The 15476-nt window shown below is 50.4% G+C and overlaps 1 protein-coding gene across 1 annotated transcript in view; it reads left to right on the top strand.

Moving 5' to 3' along the window:
- BNIP5 (BCL2 interacting protein 5) overlaps positions 1 to 15476 on the top strand; it is a 38954-nt gene that overhangs the window by 13503 nt on the left and 9975 nt on the right. The window contains exons 2-3 of the mRNA XM_042987594.1: positions 13063 to 13723; positions 14628 to 14747. Of these exons, the coding sequence (XP_042843528.1) occupies positions 13067 to 13723; positions 14628 to 14747 (777 nt within the window). The 5' untranslated portion in view covers positions 13063 to 13066. The remainder of the gene's footprint in view (positions 1 to 13062; positions 13724 to 14627; positions 14748 to 15476) is intronic.

The following is a 15476-nucleotide window of genomic DNA, read 5'->3' as shown; positions in this document are numbered from 1 at the left end:
GAGGTGCTCATGAGAATCACCTTCTTGAACTTTCCTGGCAATTCTGCCAAGTCGGTAGGTATCATTTATTCCCATTGCACAGCTATGAAAACTGAGGTTCAGAACACTAGGGAGCCACGGTTAATGACCTGTTTGGAGACTGACAGGTTTTCTTTTGCCATTTAACCATGTCCCTTAAACATTTTGTGTTTTTGCGTGTCACTTTCCAGGTCTATAAAATAACAATATCAACTTTATAAACCTTGTTGTGGGGACAAAAATAAATAACACACGTAAAAGCTCTTAGTACGAGTCCCGACATACAGCAAACATTGCACAAACGGCTGTTGTTGTTACTATTACTGGTATGCCCACCGCAGGCGAGGAGCTGGCCTGCAGCACAGCTCCGTCCAAAGTCAAAGCCATGCCATCACGATGGTCCCTTGAGTTGCCCACTTGCCGTGGGGACCCAGAAACAACTGAGGATGGGGAGATTCTGGGAGCCACTGGAGGACAGGAAGAGTCACTGAGGCAGGGGAGAACAGCTGGGAATGGAGATTCATGGAGCACTAAGGCCCAGCACCTAAATTCAGTCATTTTGTGCAGAAGCCTAAAGAAATTCTGAGGCCAGAGGACTTTGGTCCTTGGTCCCTGACCAGGCTTGGGAAAGTGTGAGGTCATAGTGCCCAGGTACCTCTCACTGAGGGCAAAGAAGATGTCTTTCCAGGAAGCTCTGTGAGTGGAGGGCCCACACAGGGCTGGCGCTGGACTTTGAATTGGTGGATTCCCGGCAGAGGGTGTGCCCCTGGGAAGGAGGGCGTGTCCACGCTCTCGTGCTCTTTGCTCCCGGGAATCACCATTTCCATAACGCAAATTATCTTGCTGGGATGACAGTTGGATTTCTGGGAATTGGGATTCTAACCTCAGACAGATTTGAGCGCCTCTCGTGAAAATTCTTCTTTAAATACATCACTCAGAACTGCCCCTCTCTTGGCTCCTGAAACTAGAGCACTCTCCTCTACCTGCCCCTCTTAAATCAATACCTTAATTTTCGCTGGAGACTAAGTTTATCTTTTGTGTCCCCGTGTTGCATACGGAGGCCACAGCAGAGGGTAAATAGTCTTTCTGAAAAAACAACTAGGTGGGGGGGGGGGGGGGGAGAAAATTCTCCATTTTGTGAATATGTCACTGTTGTTCATTTTATTGTTACAGGGCCTTGGAGTACTTTCAAGTTTTTGAGTTTGGGGCTATTACCCAATAGTGCTGCTATAAGCCGTCTTGTAAGTGTTGTCATGGGGGAGCCTGCGCACACGTTTCCGTTGTGTTTGCATCTAGGAACGGACGTGCCCCCGCCGGGGGGGCGGGTGTCTGTCCAGCTTTCGGAGACATTGCCCCTCAATTTCCCGAAGTGGTCGCATCAGTTTCCACGGTCTCCAGCAGCGCATGAGAGTTCTGGTCCCCCCCGCATCCTCGCAGACACTTGGTATTGTCAGTCTGAGAAACGTACAAATGGGGCTCCGCGCCGCGGGGCTGAAACCTGCACTAGAGAGAAAGAAGCCAGACGTGAACAAACATGCAGTCTGGTTCCCGTGCCCCGAAACGGCCAAAATAATGCAAACCGTGAGAGGTCCCCGTAGCGGTACCGGGGAGAAGCACGTGCTGGGTTCCATTTCCTGATCTGGGCGCTGGTTCCACACGTTCATTCTCTTCGTAAAAATTCTCAGTGGCTATGATTTGTGCGCTTTTCTCTATGTTATATTTATGTATTTACTTATAAGTGTTTATTTATTTGGAGAGAGAGCGAGCATGAGCAGGGGAGGGGCAGAGAGAGAGGGAGAGAGAATCCCAAGCAGGCTCCGAGCCGTCAGCACAGAGCAGAGCATGACTCGGGGCTTGAACTCATGAACCTGAGACTATGACCTGACCCGAAATCAAGAGTCGGTCGCTAAATCGACGGAGCCACCCAGGTGCCCCCTCTCTAGGTTATATTTAAATACAATCTTCAAAAACTATTCCGTCTCAGTTTCCCCCTCTCCCTTCTTCTGTCTACTTTCCTCGCAGCACTGATTGGGAACTGTCCCCATCAGAGTCCCCTCCGTGGCCCTGTGACCTGTACAATGGCACAAGGCTGGCACTCAGAAAGGCCTGCAGTGGGTTTCATGCTCCGCCGTCTCTGTCTTGGAATAATGAGCACTTTTTGAACAAGGGGCCCATCGTTTTCATCTGGCACCAAGCCTCACACATCGCGGAGCTGGTCCCGGCCACGGGCCGCTGCCAGTGTCTGTCCACAGATTCCCGCCGAGGTTTGGTCTTTGACGGGCACCAGGGACAGGGCTAGGCTGCCCCTCTGCCTGATTAGAGATGCCCGTAATGGCCCTGGGACAGCTCTCCCTTCTGTGAGAACCTGGCATTGTATGTACTTGTGGATGGACTTACTGGGTCATAGGGTAAGTTGGTGCACGTCACCCCCTTGACTCTGCCCCTGCTCTTCATCTGCTTTTTTTAAAAAAATTGTGGTACGATATGCCTAACATAAAATTTACCGTTTTTCAAATGTGTGGTCTTTAAAAAATTTTTTTAGTGTTTATTTTTCAGAGAGTGTGAGCAGGGGAGGGGCAGAGAGAGAGGGAGACAAGATCTGAAGCAGGCTCCAGGCTCCGTCCGGGCTGTCAGCACAGAGCCCGACGCGGGGGCCCGAACTCATGAACCGTGAGATCATGACCTGAGTTGAAGTCGGATGCTCAATTGACTGAGTCACCCAGGTGCCCCTAAAATTTTTTTTTTTTTGATGTTTATTTGTTTTTGAAGGAGAGAGAGAGACAGAGTGTGAGCAGGGGAGGGGCAGAAAGAGAGCGAGACACAGAATCTGAAGCAGGCTCCAGGCTCTGGGCTGTCAGCACAGAGCCTGACGCTGGGCTCGAACCCATGAACCGCAAGACCATGACCTGAGCCGGAGTTGGATGCCCAAGAAAATGAGCCACCCAGGCACCCTTAAAATGTACCATTTTAACCATTTTTCAGTCTATGGCCCCCCATGGCATTAAGTACATTCACACCGTTGAACAACCAGTCTACCATCCATCTCTAGCTCTCTTTCATCTACCCAAACGGATACTCTGTACCCATGAAATGATCCCCCCATTCCCTTCCACCTCCGTGTATGATTCTTCTGTGCGTCTCTCTTCCCAACTACACTGTGAACACCATGAGGGCTGGGGCAGGGGTGTACTTATTCACCTCTGAATAAGAAAGAGCATGTATGATGCAGATGGGGCCGGGAGGACATGGCTAAGAAAACGTAGTTTCATTAAACAAACGAAAAGAATAAGTGTGTGCATAGGAGGGATATAATTTAACCCTTGTTTGAAGCCTGGGTCAGCTCTTGAGCTAATAAATCCTCTAAATTCAGTGTTGAGACAGTGCCCAGCACATAGCTGGATCCAAAATCTGTTTGCTGGCAGGATGAATGAAATATTAATAACTGTGCTACCAGTAATAAAATATTGGCCCTTTATTGAGCACTTACTAGGTGCTAGGCATTCCTAATACACAGACAGTACAGAGAAACATGCCTGGCACTATATTTTCTTCTTTTCCTTAGGAGCATTATCACATTTAGCCTTACGATCACCCTCTGAGGTGACTAAGTTTTTGAATAAGAAACTCGGAGACACCGTGTCCCCCACTGGAGGTCACAGAGCTGACATATGGTTCCGGGTCTGCGTACCTCCGAAGTGCAGTGCTTTCAATATGTACTTGGTGATGTCTCCCCATGACAATGATCCAAAATTGGATCTCTAACAATTTTTGCTTTTGTTTAAATAAAGCTAGTTTCCTTTTTTCTTTTTATTATAAACATTATAAACTCTCTAAAGAAATTCAGGCATTACAGAAAGTGAACATATGGATTTTTAAGACTTCTTAGGATGTTCCGGGAGCCTGGGTGGCTCAGTCGGTTAAGTGACTCCTGATTTTGGCTCAGGTTGTGATCCCACGGTTCATGAGTTTGAGCCCCACATTGGGCTCCTCACTGCCGGATCCCAAGTGTGGAGCCTACTTGGGATTCTCTCCCTTTCTCCCTGCCCCTCTCCCACTCGCGCATGCTCTCTCTCTCAAAATAAATAAATAAACTTAAAAAAAAGACTTTTGGGGTGCCTGGGTGGCTCAGTCGGTTGAGCGTCTGACTTCGGCTCAGGTCATGATCTCACGGTTCATGAGTTCAAGCCCCGCATTGGCCTCTGTGCTGATGGCCTGGAGCCTGGAGCCTGCTTCGGATTCTGTGTCTCCCTCTCTTTTTGCCCTCCCTTACTCATGTTCGGTCTCTCTCTCTCTCTCTCTCTCAAAAATAAATAAATGTTAAAAAAATTTATTTTTGAGAGAGAGAGAGAGAGAGAGAGAGAGAACATGAGTGGGGTGGGGGCAGAGAGAGAGGGAGACACAGAATCCGAAGCAGGCTCCAGGCTCCAAGCCGTCAGCACAGAGCCTGACGCGGGGCTCCAACTCTCTATCTGTGAGATCATGACCTGAACCAAAGTCGGACACTCAACCGCCTGAACCACCCAGGCACCGCCCCCCCCCGCCCCCCAAAGACTTCTTAAGATGTTCTGTCAAGATTCATGGCGACTCTATCCAGGGATAGTGGGATTTGGAAAACGTGCCCCTTATCAACTCCTCCTTTTGAGTTTTTCCTCCAGCTCAAAGGATGGATGTGTTGCATTCAGTGGCCTTTCTTTCTAGAGCCTTCTCTCTTTGGAGAGAACTGAAGGTGGAGGTGATAAAAATTACCTCGTCCTTCTCTCCCCGCCCCCGCACCTGCGTTCCCCATAAGGACTTGCTTTCTTTTCCAAGGACTGGCCTCCCTCCAGCCAGGTCTAAAGTTGTTTTTTCTGAGCACTGGTTTCTTGACGTTTGGGTGTGATAAGGAAGTGTCAAGTGAAACCGTTTTTCTCCTAGCTGAGGTAAGCCTCCTATCGCTGGAAGAGCAGGAAGCAGCCCCGTGATAGGACAGGACGGGGCCGTAACTGGCCAAGGTTGGCGTGCACTGGCCCTCGGCTCTCTGGATTGGCTGCCCATGAGCTCAGCTCCTGGAAGTTAGGATATATATACATGGGACCGGGGCCAGAGCAGCTTCTGAAACGCTGGAAAGTGACAGCAGCAATAGGGGCATCTCCTTCCCGGGAGAGTGAGGGAGACTGCCCCTCGATACGACTTCCAGCCGACAGGGAGCGGACCCAGACGATGCGAGCGTACCCGATGTAGAACCCCCTGGTCTGGAGGTCCTGGCCGAAGGTGTCCTGCGACAGAAAAGAGCGACTTCTGTGGTCTGAGGTTCGTTGGACGATACTCTCTCCTTAGGGGGCCGGAGTAGTGGGTAGACATCTTGGGGGTCCTAAAACTAGAGCAGACCCAAGACTCAAACCCTGAGTCTAACCCCAGTTCTGCTCCAGCTTGTTGGGCCTTCCCTAGGCCTCAGTGTCCTCATCTTTAGAAAGAGCAGACTTCAGTGAAGGAATCTCAGCTGGACTTACAAGCTCTGAATTCAAGTCCCAGCCTTGCCACTCACTAGCCCAGCAATCCCGAGCAAGGAATTTCACTTCCTTGAGCCTCAGTTTCCTCATCTGTCGAATGGGAGCAGCATGACCTATCTCTCCTGCTCATTTCTTTCTTTTAAAAAAAAAAATTTTTTTTTAACGTTTATTTATTATTGAGAGACAGAGTGACACAGAGCGCGAGCAGGGGAGGGGCAGAGAGAGAGGGAGACACAGAATCGGAAGCAGGCTCCAGGTTCTGAGCTGTCAGCACAGAGCCCGACGCAGGGCCCGAACTCACGGAGTTTGAGATCATGACCTGAGCCGAAGTCAGACGCCTAACCAACTGAGCCACCCAAGTGTCCCGACTCTTGCTCATTTCTTTATTGAGTGTTGTAGAGGTCAAGTCGTAGTCTTTATGTGAAGGTACATAGTGAAGGGAAACCTTGCATAAGCAGGAGGTGTTATTGTTACCCATGGCTGGATTTGATTTCTATCACGTTCTTGGAATTTCGTCCAAGGACAAGAAGATTTTGTGAAGAGTTCTGGTGGCCTGCTGCTCTGACAGGGATTTGAGGGGGGATTATAGCATTGCACTGCCTGTGGTCTTGGAGAGAGGACACAATGGGGTAGGGACAGGATGGGGCATCAGCAGAACGCAGTCTAGTCCTCTTAGGAGGTTTCCAGCTTTGGCAACGAGGGCCCCACTGCACCGGCCCAAGTGTGCCCCACTGTGTATCATAGTGCCTGAAGTTCCGCCATCGGGGAGCTCATTCTTTTGGGTTTCGAAAGATCTTCAGGAAGTGCAAATGCCCGACCTTTGGAAAATAGGCATCAGCTATAAGTGTGTCTGCAGCGACAATAAGGAACAGGCAGATGGTCAAAGTCCACCCCTCTATGCTGCAGGTCAGCCTGGGCAGAGCTGGCCCCCCAACGGTGCCATGTGGTGGCTCAGATGTCCTTGTGATCTGAGGCTTCGTGCAGAGGTCCCGCTATGCTCTGCCATGGTTGGGCCCTGGCTGGAGCCTCTGTCCTGGTCTAAGCCTCACGTTTTGAAGTGGGCAAGGACCAGCAGGGGAATATCCAGAGGAGGTGCCCAGATACCGGGATGATGGGGACGATGGACTGGAACAGAGACTGCTTAAGGGGTGACACGTCCTCCCCTCAGGGGTATGCAGGATGGCCGCTGGTGACTTAAGCTCCATCTCAGCTGAGCTTAGGAGCTGAGCTTAGCTTTCAGGAGGGCTTCCTTAAAATCTGGGTTGGCTGACAATGGAATGCTCTGCCTTGAAGGGTGGTGAGCTCCCACTCCACGAAATGTTCCAACAGGGGTTCTAAGTCTGCCCTGCGGGAATGTGGCATAAAAGAGTCCTATGCAGGAGGTGGGGCTAGATACTTCCAGGTCCCTTCTGGCGCTCAGAGCCTATTAGGAGCCCCAGAAAGGAGAAAGAATACCTTGAATTGTTACCATCTAACACCTGAGAGGTGGGCGTGGGTAGAGGATGGGTCTAGTGTTGAAAGAAGAGATGACAGCCTTGTCCCCCACTTGAGTCTGGCCAGTGGAGGTGGAGGGTCTTTCCCAAGAAGACCCTCACTACACTGTATGTGGGGGATGTGAGCTGTGGGTGGGACCCACATCATTGTGGGATCCCAGGTTGAAGGCTTTGAACTTGAACAGAACTCCTACTCCGGGACTTTGGAGTGTCCGTGGGGCCACCTGTGCCGATGAGAAGTAAGTGTGACCTCAGGGTACAGCCCTTGATCCTTCAGCCTACTAATTGGCTTCCAGCCCAGGGGTCTGTGAGCCGCGCCTAGGGTTTACAGTCTTTGCCTGTGTGGCACAGGTGTCTGTACAAAGGTACACGTAGACCTGTGACTCCATGTACGCAGGTGACAGCATGCCTGTGTGTAGACGTGGTTATCTTCACTGGTGTGGAAAGCAGATTTGTTCACCCTTAAGTCCTTATGTGTGTGTTCATATTTACGGAAAGCCACTGGGTGTAGGAGAGAGAAGGAAGGATTTAGAATCCAGAGAGGTGGATTCAAGCCCCAGCTCACAATGCTTCCCAGCTGCGGAAGCCCAGGCAGGCCTTTCAACCCTTCAGAGACTCAGTTTCCCACTGCCAGCCTGTCTGGTTCAGCTGGGAACCAGGCAGGCTCAGGTCCTGTCTCTGAACTTGGAGGTAGACATGGGAGTGGGGTGGGGGGAGGGGTGTGTGGCAAATGAGCTCAATTGTTCCCTTGCATTTGGGGCAAGAAAACTACACAGTGTTATGAATCCACATAGGTTTATGTGTGTTGGGTGTGTTTCTGTGACACAAGAATATGTGAGCCCATTCAGGCTGCAGCGACCCATAGACTGGGGGCTCAAACAACAAGCCTTTATTTCTTCACAGTTATGGAGGCTGTGAGTCCAAGGACAAGGCGCCAACAGATTTGGCGTTTTTAAAAATTTTCTTTTAATGTTTATTTATTTGGGGGGGGGGAGGGGCAGAGAGCGAGGAAGACAGAATCCGAAGCAGACTCTAGGCTCTGAGCTGTCAGCACAGAGACTGATGTGGGGCCCGAACTCATGAACCGTGAGATCATGACCTGAGCTGAAGTTAGACGCTCAACTGACTGAGTCACCCAGGTGCCCCTAAAATGTTTTTTTTTTTTTTGATGTTTGTTTATTTTTGAGGGAGAGAGAGAGAGACAGAGTGTGAGCAGGGGAGGGGCAGAGAGAGAGGGAGACACAGAATCGGAAGCAGGCTCCAGGCTCTGAGCTGTCAGCACAGAGCCTGACGCAGGACTCGAACCCACGAACCGTGAGATCATGACCTGAGCTGCAGTCGGATGCTTAACCGACTGAGACACCCAGGTGCCCCTTGTTTTTTTTTTTTAAGTGCTTTTTTTCTTATAAACTTATTTCATTTTGAGAGAGAGCGAGCGCGCGTGTGCCCACGCATGTGGGAGGGGAAGAAAGAGAGGGAGAGAGCGAGAATCCCAAGCAGGCTCTGCACTGTCAGCCCAGAGCCCGATGCGGGGCTCGAACTCACAAACCAGGAGGTCGTGACCTGAGCTAAAGTTGGCTGCTTAACCGACTGAGTCACCGAGGGACCCCCAGATTTGGAGTCTTGTGAGGGCCTCCTGGTTCACAGTCAGCTTCTCAGTGTGCACTTATGTGGTGGAAGGGGTGAGGGAGCCGGTCTCTTTCATGAGGGCTTTGCTTTTGTGACCTAATCACCTCCCAGAGGCCCCACACCTAATACCATCTCACTGGGGCATGAGGATTTAATACAAGAACCTGGGGGGGTGGGGCACAGACATTCAGTCTATAGCAGTGAGCGTCTGTGGGTGTAGACTCTGGGCCCCCATGTGGGTGCCACGCAACGCTCCCTCAGAGGGGCCAGCTATTTGTTAAACATTTGTTGTGTGAAGCACAGGGGTGGAGAGGCGGGGCGGCAGAATATCCCTGTGAACTGTCGCCAGAGCAGTTACAGGGTAATGTAGCCGGATGAATAAACTGGAGAATGGTGTACGGGTGAGGTCAGTGTGTAACCGAGAAAAGAAAACAAAAGTGTCAGTATGCTTAGAAAACCCCCAGAAAACTTCCTGCTCCACAGTAACTCAAGGTCAGCCCTGTGTGCTTGCTCTGGTGGGTGGTTGTTCTTTTTAACACGTCACTGGCCTGTGTCGCGTCTTATCAGAAGTCCTGTGATCTGCACATCACTTGGGTGTTCCTGAGCAGACTTGGACCTTGTTCTGAAGTCCGCTTTCTGCCAAGGCCATAAACGAGTTTACGAGAGCAGTTGGGTTTCCATTGCGGCAACAGTTTGCTGCAGTTTCAGGGTTACGGGTCTGGAAGCACATCCAGGACAGGGTGAAATTCCCCGACGGGGTGCATGTGGGTGGACGCCCAGGCAAAGCTGGGGTGCAACACCCGTAAAAAGAGGAAGGAAGGAGGAGATCTTGCTTTGATGAGTTTTACTGAATTTTACAGTCAGAAAGTCTGCAAAGATTTAATTTCAGCACACATAGAATTTGGGGTGTGTGTGTGTGTGTGTGTGAGCACGCGTGTGCGCGTGAGAACACAATCCTCGCAGGGCTTTAAAAGTCTGAGGACACGCTGGCCAAAGGGAGGGTTTTCCAGGGTGTCTCCCTGGGGGTGGGTGGGCTTGGCCTCCTTGGCAAGCCACACGCTCTCAACTCCTGGGGCTGGTGCTGGCAGACAGAATCTTTGGAGTGTTACAGAGGAGGAGCAGGGGTAGGGGGGAGAGCAGGCTGAGCTGGGTCACCGCTGCCTGGAGGGGGAAGAGTTGCGGGAAGCACGGAGGGGGCGTGTGAACAAGGTATCCAGTGCTGCAGCGCCCCCCACCCTTGCAGTACCCCCCCCCCCCCCCATAAAGAAGGACGAGGCATGGGAAGAGTCCCTGGATTTGGAATCGGGAGGCCTTGGGAGATCCTGGAATCTGTCTGGGGAAACGCTCCGATGGCTACAGCCTCTCCCAGCCCTTGGGGCTGCTGCAGCTACTGCTGTCTCCCTCTAGGCACAGGGCAGGGTGGTTCCAGGGAAGGGGTGGCCAAATCAAGGCAGTTTTCTGGAGAAAGCATTAAGAAGGAAACCACTGCCTGGTGGCATTGTACTGATGCTCTGATTGCAAGTTGCAGCGTGTCCTTTGAATGCAAGAGGACGCTACTGCGGCCATCAGCCATGGTGGAAACCGTTACCATAGCAATGACAGCTTTTAAACAGATTACTGCGCCTCTTTTCCCAGTAGCTGGGAAGGATGCTTCGACCCTCTGCGCGATGTCCCCCCCTCCCCCCACCCTGGAGCCAAGTTAGCGTATGAAGAAGAGGGACTGAGCTGGACTAGGGTGTTCTGTTGTGTTCTCCTGGTTTGGTGGTTTTGTGATCGAACAGCTTCTCTGCCAACCCCACCCATTGTGCCCTGACCACAGGAATATATGGAAAAAAGAGAGAGAACCCTAACACCATTCAGTAAATATTTCTGGCCCCGCTGACTTGGATCTTAAATTAAATAGAGCTTCAACCTAAATTTATCTTCTCTGAAGACCATGTGCTACTAAAGAGAGAGACAGAATAGAGCATTCCCGTCACCACCACTTACTGGGGTGCCCATTTGAAGAAGACCAGAGCATTTTCTCTGAGGGCACAACCTGTGTCTGGTTCGTTATCCCCAGCACCGGCCATAATTCCTGGTACTTAGTGTGTGCTTATTAAACCCTTGTTGAAAGACATAAACTAGAAGAAAGAGAATATTTTCCTCTATGATTTCTTTGGCTTACCCCACCCTACACGGTATTTTGAAAGCACAACCATAAGGCAGCCTCCGAAGGCTTTCAAGAGCATTAGTTAATTTCCATATAAGGTACAGACATGTCGTGCTATGAGTTTTTGTGTAACTCAAATGCTCCTTTTAAGGCACATCAAACAACAAATAAAGCTTTCCAAGTTGCCTGCTTCCTCCCCAGCCCATTGTCTCATTTCCTCCAAGATTGTCCCCGTGTGTCTATTGCTGCCCACTGGCCTCTGGCCGCCCTTTGCAGCCCTTCCTCCCCCAGACTCGTGCTTGAAGGAGGGAAGACTCCCCAAATGTTACAGTCACCTTCAAATCTCTCTGTATTTCCCCATGCTTTTCCTCTCTCTCTTTATGTATTGTCCTCATATTCACATGGATCCCTGAACATCTGAAATTGCAATTATAGATTGCTGGTTTTGCCTATAAGCTGGACATGTAACAGAGCACATTTTAAAGGAATGAATTAGTCAGTAAATGCAGGAGACACGATGTAAATACATAATACATGAATATGTAATACGCTAAATAATACTTAGTAAATGCATGATGAGGCGATGATTACAAATTAGAATAGGCGGTGCAGGTGTCTGAACTCCACCGGAAACTCTGTGGGGCTCAGATTTGGGATTCAAGATCATTTTAAAAAAATTTTTTAAACTTCCACCAAAGGGCAAAGGGGGTCTGAACAACTTTGGAAAAATTGGGAAGCCACGGGAGTTTCAGATTAAAGACACACCAATGAAATTCACTGTTCCCATCCTGGCCTGCTTAAAATGCTGCCCAGGAGGAGATGGTTCTTTTTGTCTTTTGCATGGGCAGCTGCTTCCTTCTGGATGGAGAATGAAAGGCCCCTGCTGCTCTCATGTACATTTCCTATATGTTAACTACACACCCAAAGATACCCTATATATTGCACAGTTTACTAAATGTTTGTGTAGTACATTTATTCATCTGTTGAATTAGTACTTATTGAGTGCTAGTGACGTGCCGGGAGCTGTTCTAGGCACCCAAGATACAAGACCTAGCAAAACAGACAAAGGGAAGGGAGAGAGACTCAGACAATAAACAATGACACACACAAAGGTGTGATATTGCGTAACATCACATAGTACAGGTGGGGAGTATGTGCTCATGAGGGGTGCACAGAGAGGGCCTCTCTGGGAAGGTGACATTTCAGTAAAGCCCTGAAGGGAAGCAAAGGAACAAACCATAAGAATGTTCTAGAAAGAGGGAACAGCCAGTGTGAAGGCCCTGAGGCAGCGAGCAGTGCTTGTGTGAGTAGAGTGAGTGATGAGAGGTGGCAGGAGGCCTAATGGGACCAGGTTGGACAGGGCCTTGCTGGCCACTATAAGGACTTTGACTTTGACTCTGAGTGAAAGGGGGGCTGTTGGAGGCAGGAGAGTGACGTGCTCTAACTTAGGTTGGAAAAGGCCCCGTGGCTTCTGAGGGGAGAATCTGGAAGGAGGATGAGAGGAGAGGAAGAGAACCAGTTGGGAGGTGATTATGGTAGTCCAGGCCAGCAGACCTGGGACTAGACTCAGGCAGTGTTGAAGGAACTGGGGAGACAGGTCGGGGTCTGGGCGTGCTTTATGGAACCAACAGTCTTTGCTGATGGATCAGATGTGGGGAGTGAGAGAAAGCAAGGAGTCAAGGATGACTTCAAATTTTTGGCCCAAGCGATTGGAGGAGTAGAGTTGCCATTTACCAAACTGTCTTGTGAAATATTCTTAACAGCCTGTGAGACAGACAGGCAGGTCTCAGGCATAATGCAGATGAGGACAGTGGCACATGAGCTGCCCAGAGTCCCCAGGGGCAGGACTTGGCCCCTGGCTCCAGCTGTATTAGTTTCCTATTGTTGCTGCAACAAAATACCAGAAACTCAGAGGCTTTGGAACAAAACGAATTCATTATCTTTCAGTTCTGGAGGTCCGAAGTCCACAATCGGGTCTCCACAGACTAAAACCAAGGTGTTGGTAAGGTCCTGCTCCTTCTGGAGGCCCCAGGGGAGTTATAGACCAGCTGTGACGTCTGGGGCATGACCTCCCATAGTTTAGTTTCCTCCTCTGGAAAATGTGGACAAGGGTAGCCCTCCTTCCCAGGGCTTTTGAGGAATTTAACGGAGACAGCAGCTTTGAGGGCTGATATCACTCACATTGATGGGCAGGGTGGATCGGCGCACGGGGCAGCACTGGTAACCCGCCACCACGTCTCTGGTAGGTCTCCGGTAAGGGAGCTGTTTGCTTTGTTTGCAGTGCAATGGAGCCCAGGAAGCATCTGTCAGGGAGGAGAACCAGGTCTCTGGATAGGTCACAGAGCCCCAAGAAGGTCCGCAGGTGCTTCTCCATGCCCACTACCCCCTCCAGAAGGATGCTTCACCAGGCAGCCAGCGATGGGAGCAGATGTCCCCAGAGCCCAGCTCAGTCTGTGGAAGCTCAGGATGCCACGGCCACAGCCCACAGCCTGGAAGAGACCAGGGAGTTTCTTCCCACTGACCAGAGGCTGCCACAGGACACCAAGAAGGAAAAGACCCAGAGACGGGGCCAGCAGGGGTGGCTGAAGACCTTGATGAACTTCCTCCTGAGGACAGGCCCGGAAGAGCCCAAAGAAAAGGCCAGCCGGAAGGCAAAAGGGAAGGAGGGCCTCCCCAAGCCTGCAGAAACCCCGGAGGCACCAGGGGAGACAGCTCCGAGGAAGAAAGCCCACGACAAGAAGGCCAGTCGCAAGAAACACAGTCACAAGAAACATGTTGCTGAGGAAACCAAGGGGACCCAAGATCAGAAGGCCGAAGGCCAAGAGATAGGGCTGCCCAAGATGGCTGCTGCCCCACGCCCTGAGGAGGCTGACCTGGGCCCAGCACCCAAGGGTGAGCAGACCATGCCTGGTAACCCCACTGCCCCAACCCCAAGGGCTAGGGTACTCTAAGCTGACTCCTCAAACCTTTCAACAGAGGGGACGTGGAAGTTGGGACAACCATCAGGGACAGCACCACCGTGAAATTTCTTTGAGGCAGAACAGCACGGTGGCTGAAAGCCTGAGGTCAGACCCCTGTTCCGCCATTCATTAGCTGTGTGACCTGGGGCTGGTGACATTCCTCCCCGAGCCTCGATATTTTTTTCGTCCATGAAATGGAGATGATAACAGTTGCTATCTCCTGGGTAGCCGTGGCCCAGAGCTGGCACGCGGAAGGTGCTCCGTTAAGTGGCAGCTGTTGTTGTTAAGTACTCTAGTTGAAGGAGCACAGACCAAGGAGAAATGGGAAGGCAGGGAGGGAGGTGAGGGGGGAAGCCTAGCCCCCAGCATTGATCCCTGTGCGAGGACTGGGGATGAGGCCAGAGAAGTAGATAGAGCCATCCACCCTGGAGGCCGGATCTATACTTGGCTATTTCCAGAATACACCTGCTCTGTGACCTTGAACAGATTGCTGCCCCTCTCAGAGACCTTTGGTTCTTCATTTGTAAAATAAGGAAGCTGGACCCCCCCAAGGTGCCTTTCTTCTTTGACTCTCAGGTCCTGGGGTTGAATGCCCCACAGGCACCTGGAGGGAGACAGAGCTTTGCCCTGTAGCTCTCAAAACTCTCCCTGTTCTTAATGAGAAGCATGTCTGGGTTGATGCCACCTCTTTTCAGATGGAAACCTTGGCAGGTTTCTGATTTTTTTTTTTTTTTTCTTTTTGGTTAAGCCTAGTGCTGGCTGCAGCAGCCCATCCTGCTGTGAATTCTGTGTCATTTTATTGTGCTCACGAACAAAGTCAGAAAAATGTCACTGATGCCACTACTCCCATCCCCCACACATACGCTTCCTTTCATCTTTCTTCCAGGTGGGAAAGGTTCTGGTCTCCATCAGTCCTTGCTCATTGAAGCTGGGGGTCCTGCAGCATCCGAGGTTTCTTCTCAAGCCACAGGTCATCGACCCGAAGAGGAACTCAGAAAGCTTGACCGTGAGTCCTCATCTTCTTAGTGTCCTCTTGCCCCGCAGCCGGGGAGGGGGCCGTTACCAAATGATTGTTCTGGAACAAATGGATTGTTCTGGATGACTGCTTGCACCTTGGATGGTCCCTCTCAAAATGCATGTACTGATCTTGCTCCTTCTGGCGCTTCTGGTCACATTTACTTATTTTAGAGTTTCACAGAAGGGAGTCTCAGGAATTAGAACGGCCACTGGCAAATGTTCCTGCCTTATGTGTTAATGAGCATGGGACTTTTTTTAGTCTTTTGAGATTTATGGAAGGAATGTGATATGGAGGAATATAGAACTTATATATATTTTTAAATAGATGCCAGCGTGGAATAGCTCTACGCACACTCCTATACTCACAATCGTCCACCGGAGGCCAATATTGGCTTCAGAATTGTGTGCGTGTGTAATTTTGTGGCTGAACCATTTTAAGGAAAATGATCCCTCATCCTTAAATATGTAAGCACACATCTCCGAGAAATGACTACAGTGTCACGCACAACCACAATGCTGTTATTGCCCCTAATCAAATCGATAATGAATGCTCTACTAATCTAATTCCCTATAAGGAAGGGGCATATTTTAAGAGATGTCAAACATCTATGCATCTGTCAGAGAGTAACTAAAAGGCATTTAGTTGGCTATTTTGCAGGCTGTTTATTTTGCATGCTGTTTTTTCAGACGAGAGAAGTCAGCTGGTAGACTGAGACAA

The sequence above is a fragment of the Panthera tigris genome, chromosome B2, assembly GCF_018350195.1.
Source record: "Panthera tigris isolate Pti1 chromosome B2, P.tigris_Pti1_mat1.1, whole genome shotgun sequence".
Lineage (NCBI taxonomy): Eukaryota > Metazoa > Chordata > Mammalia > Carnivora > Felidae > Panthera > Panthera tigris.
This window is presented reverse-complemented; position numbering and strand designations above follow the sequence as displayed.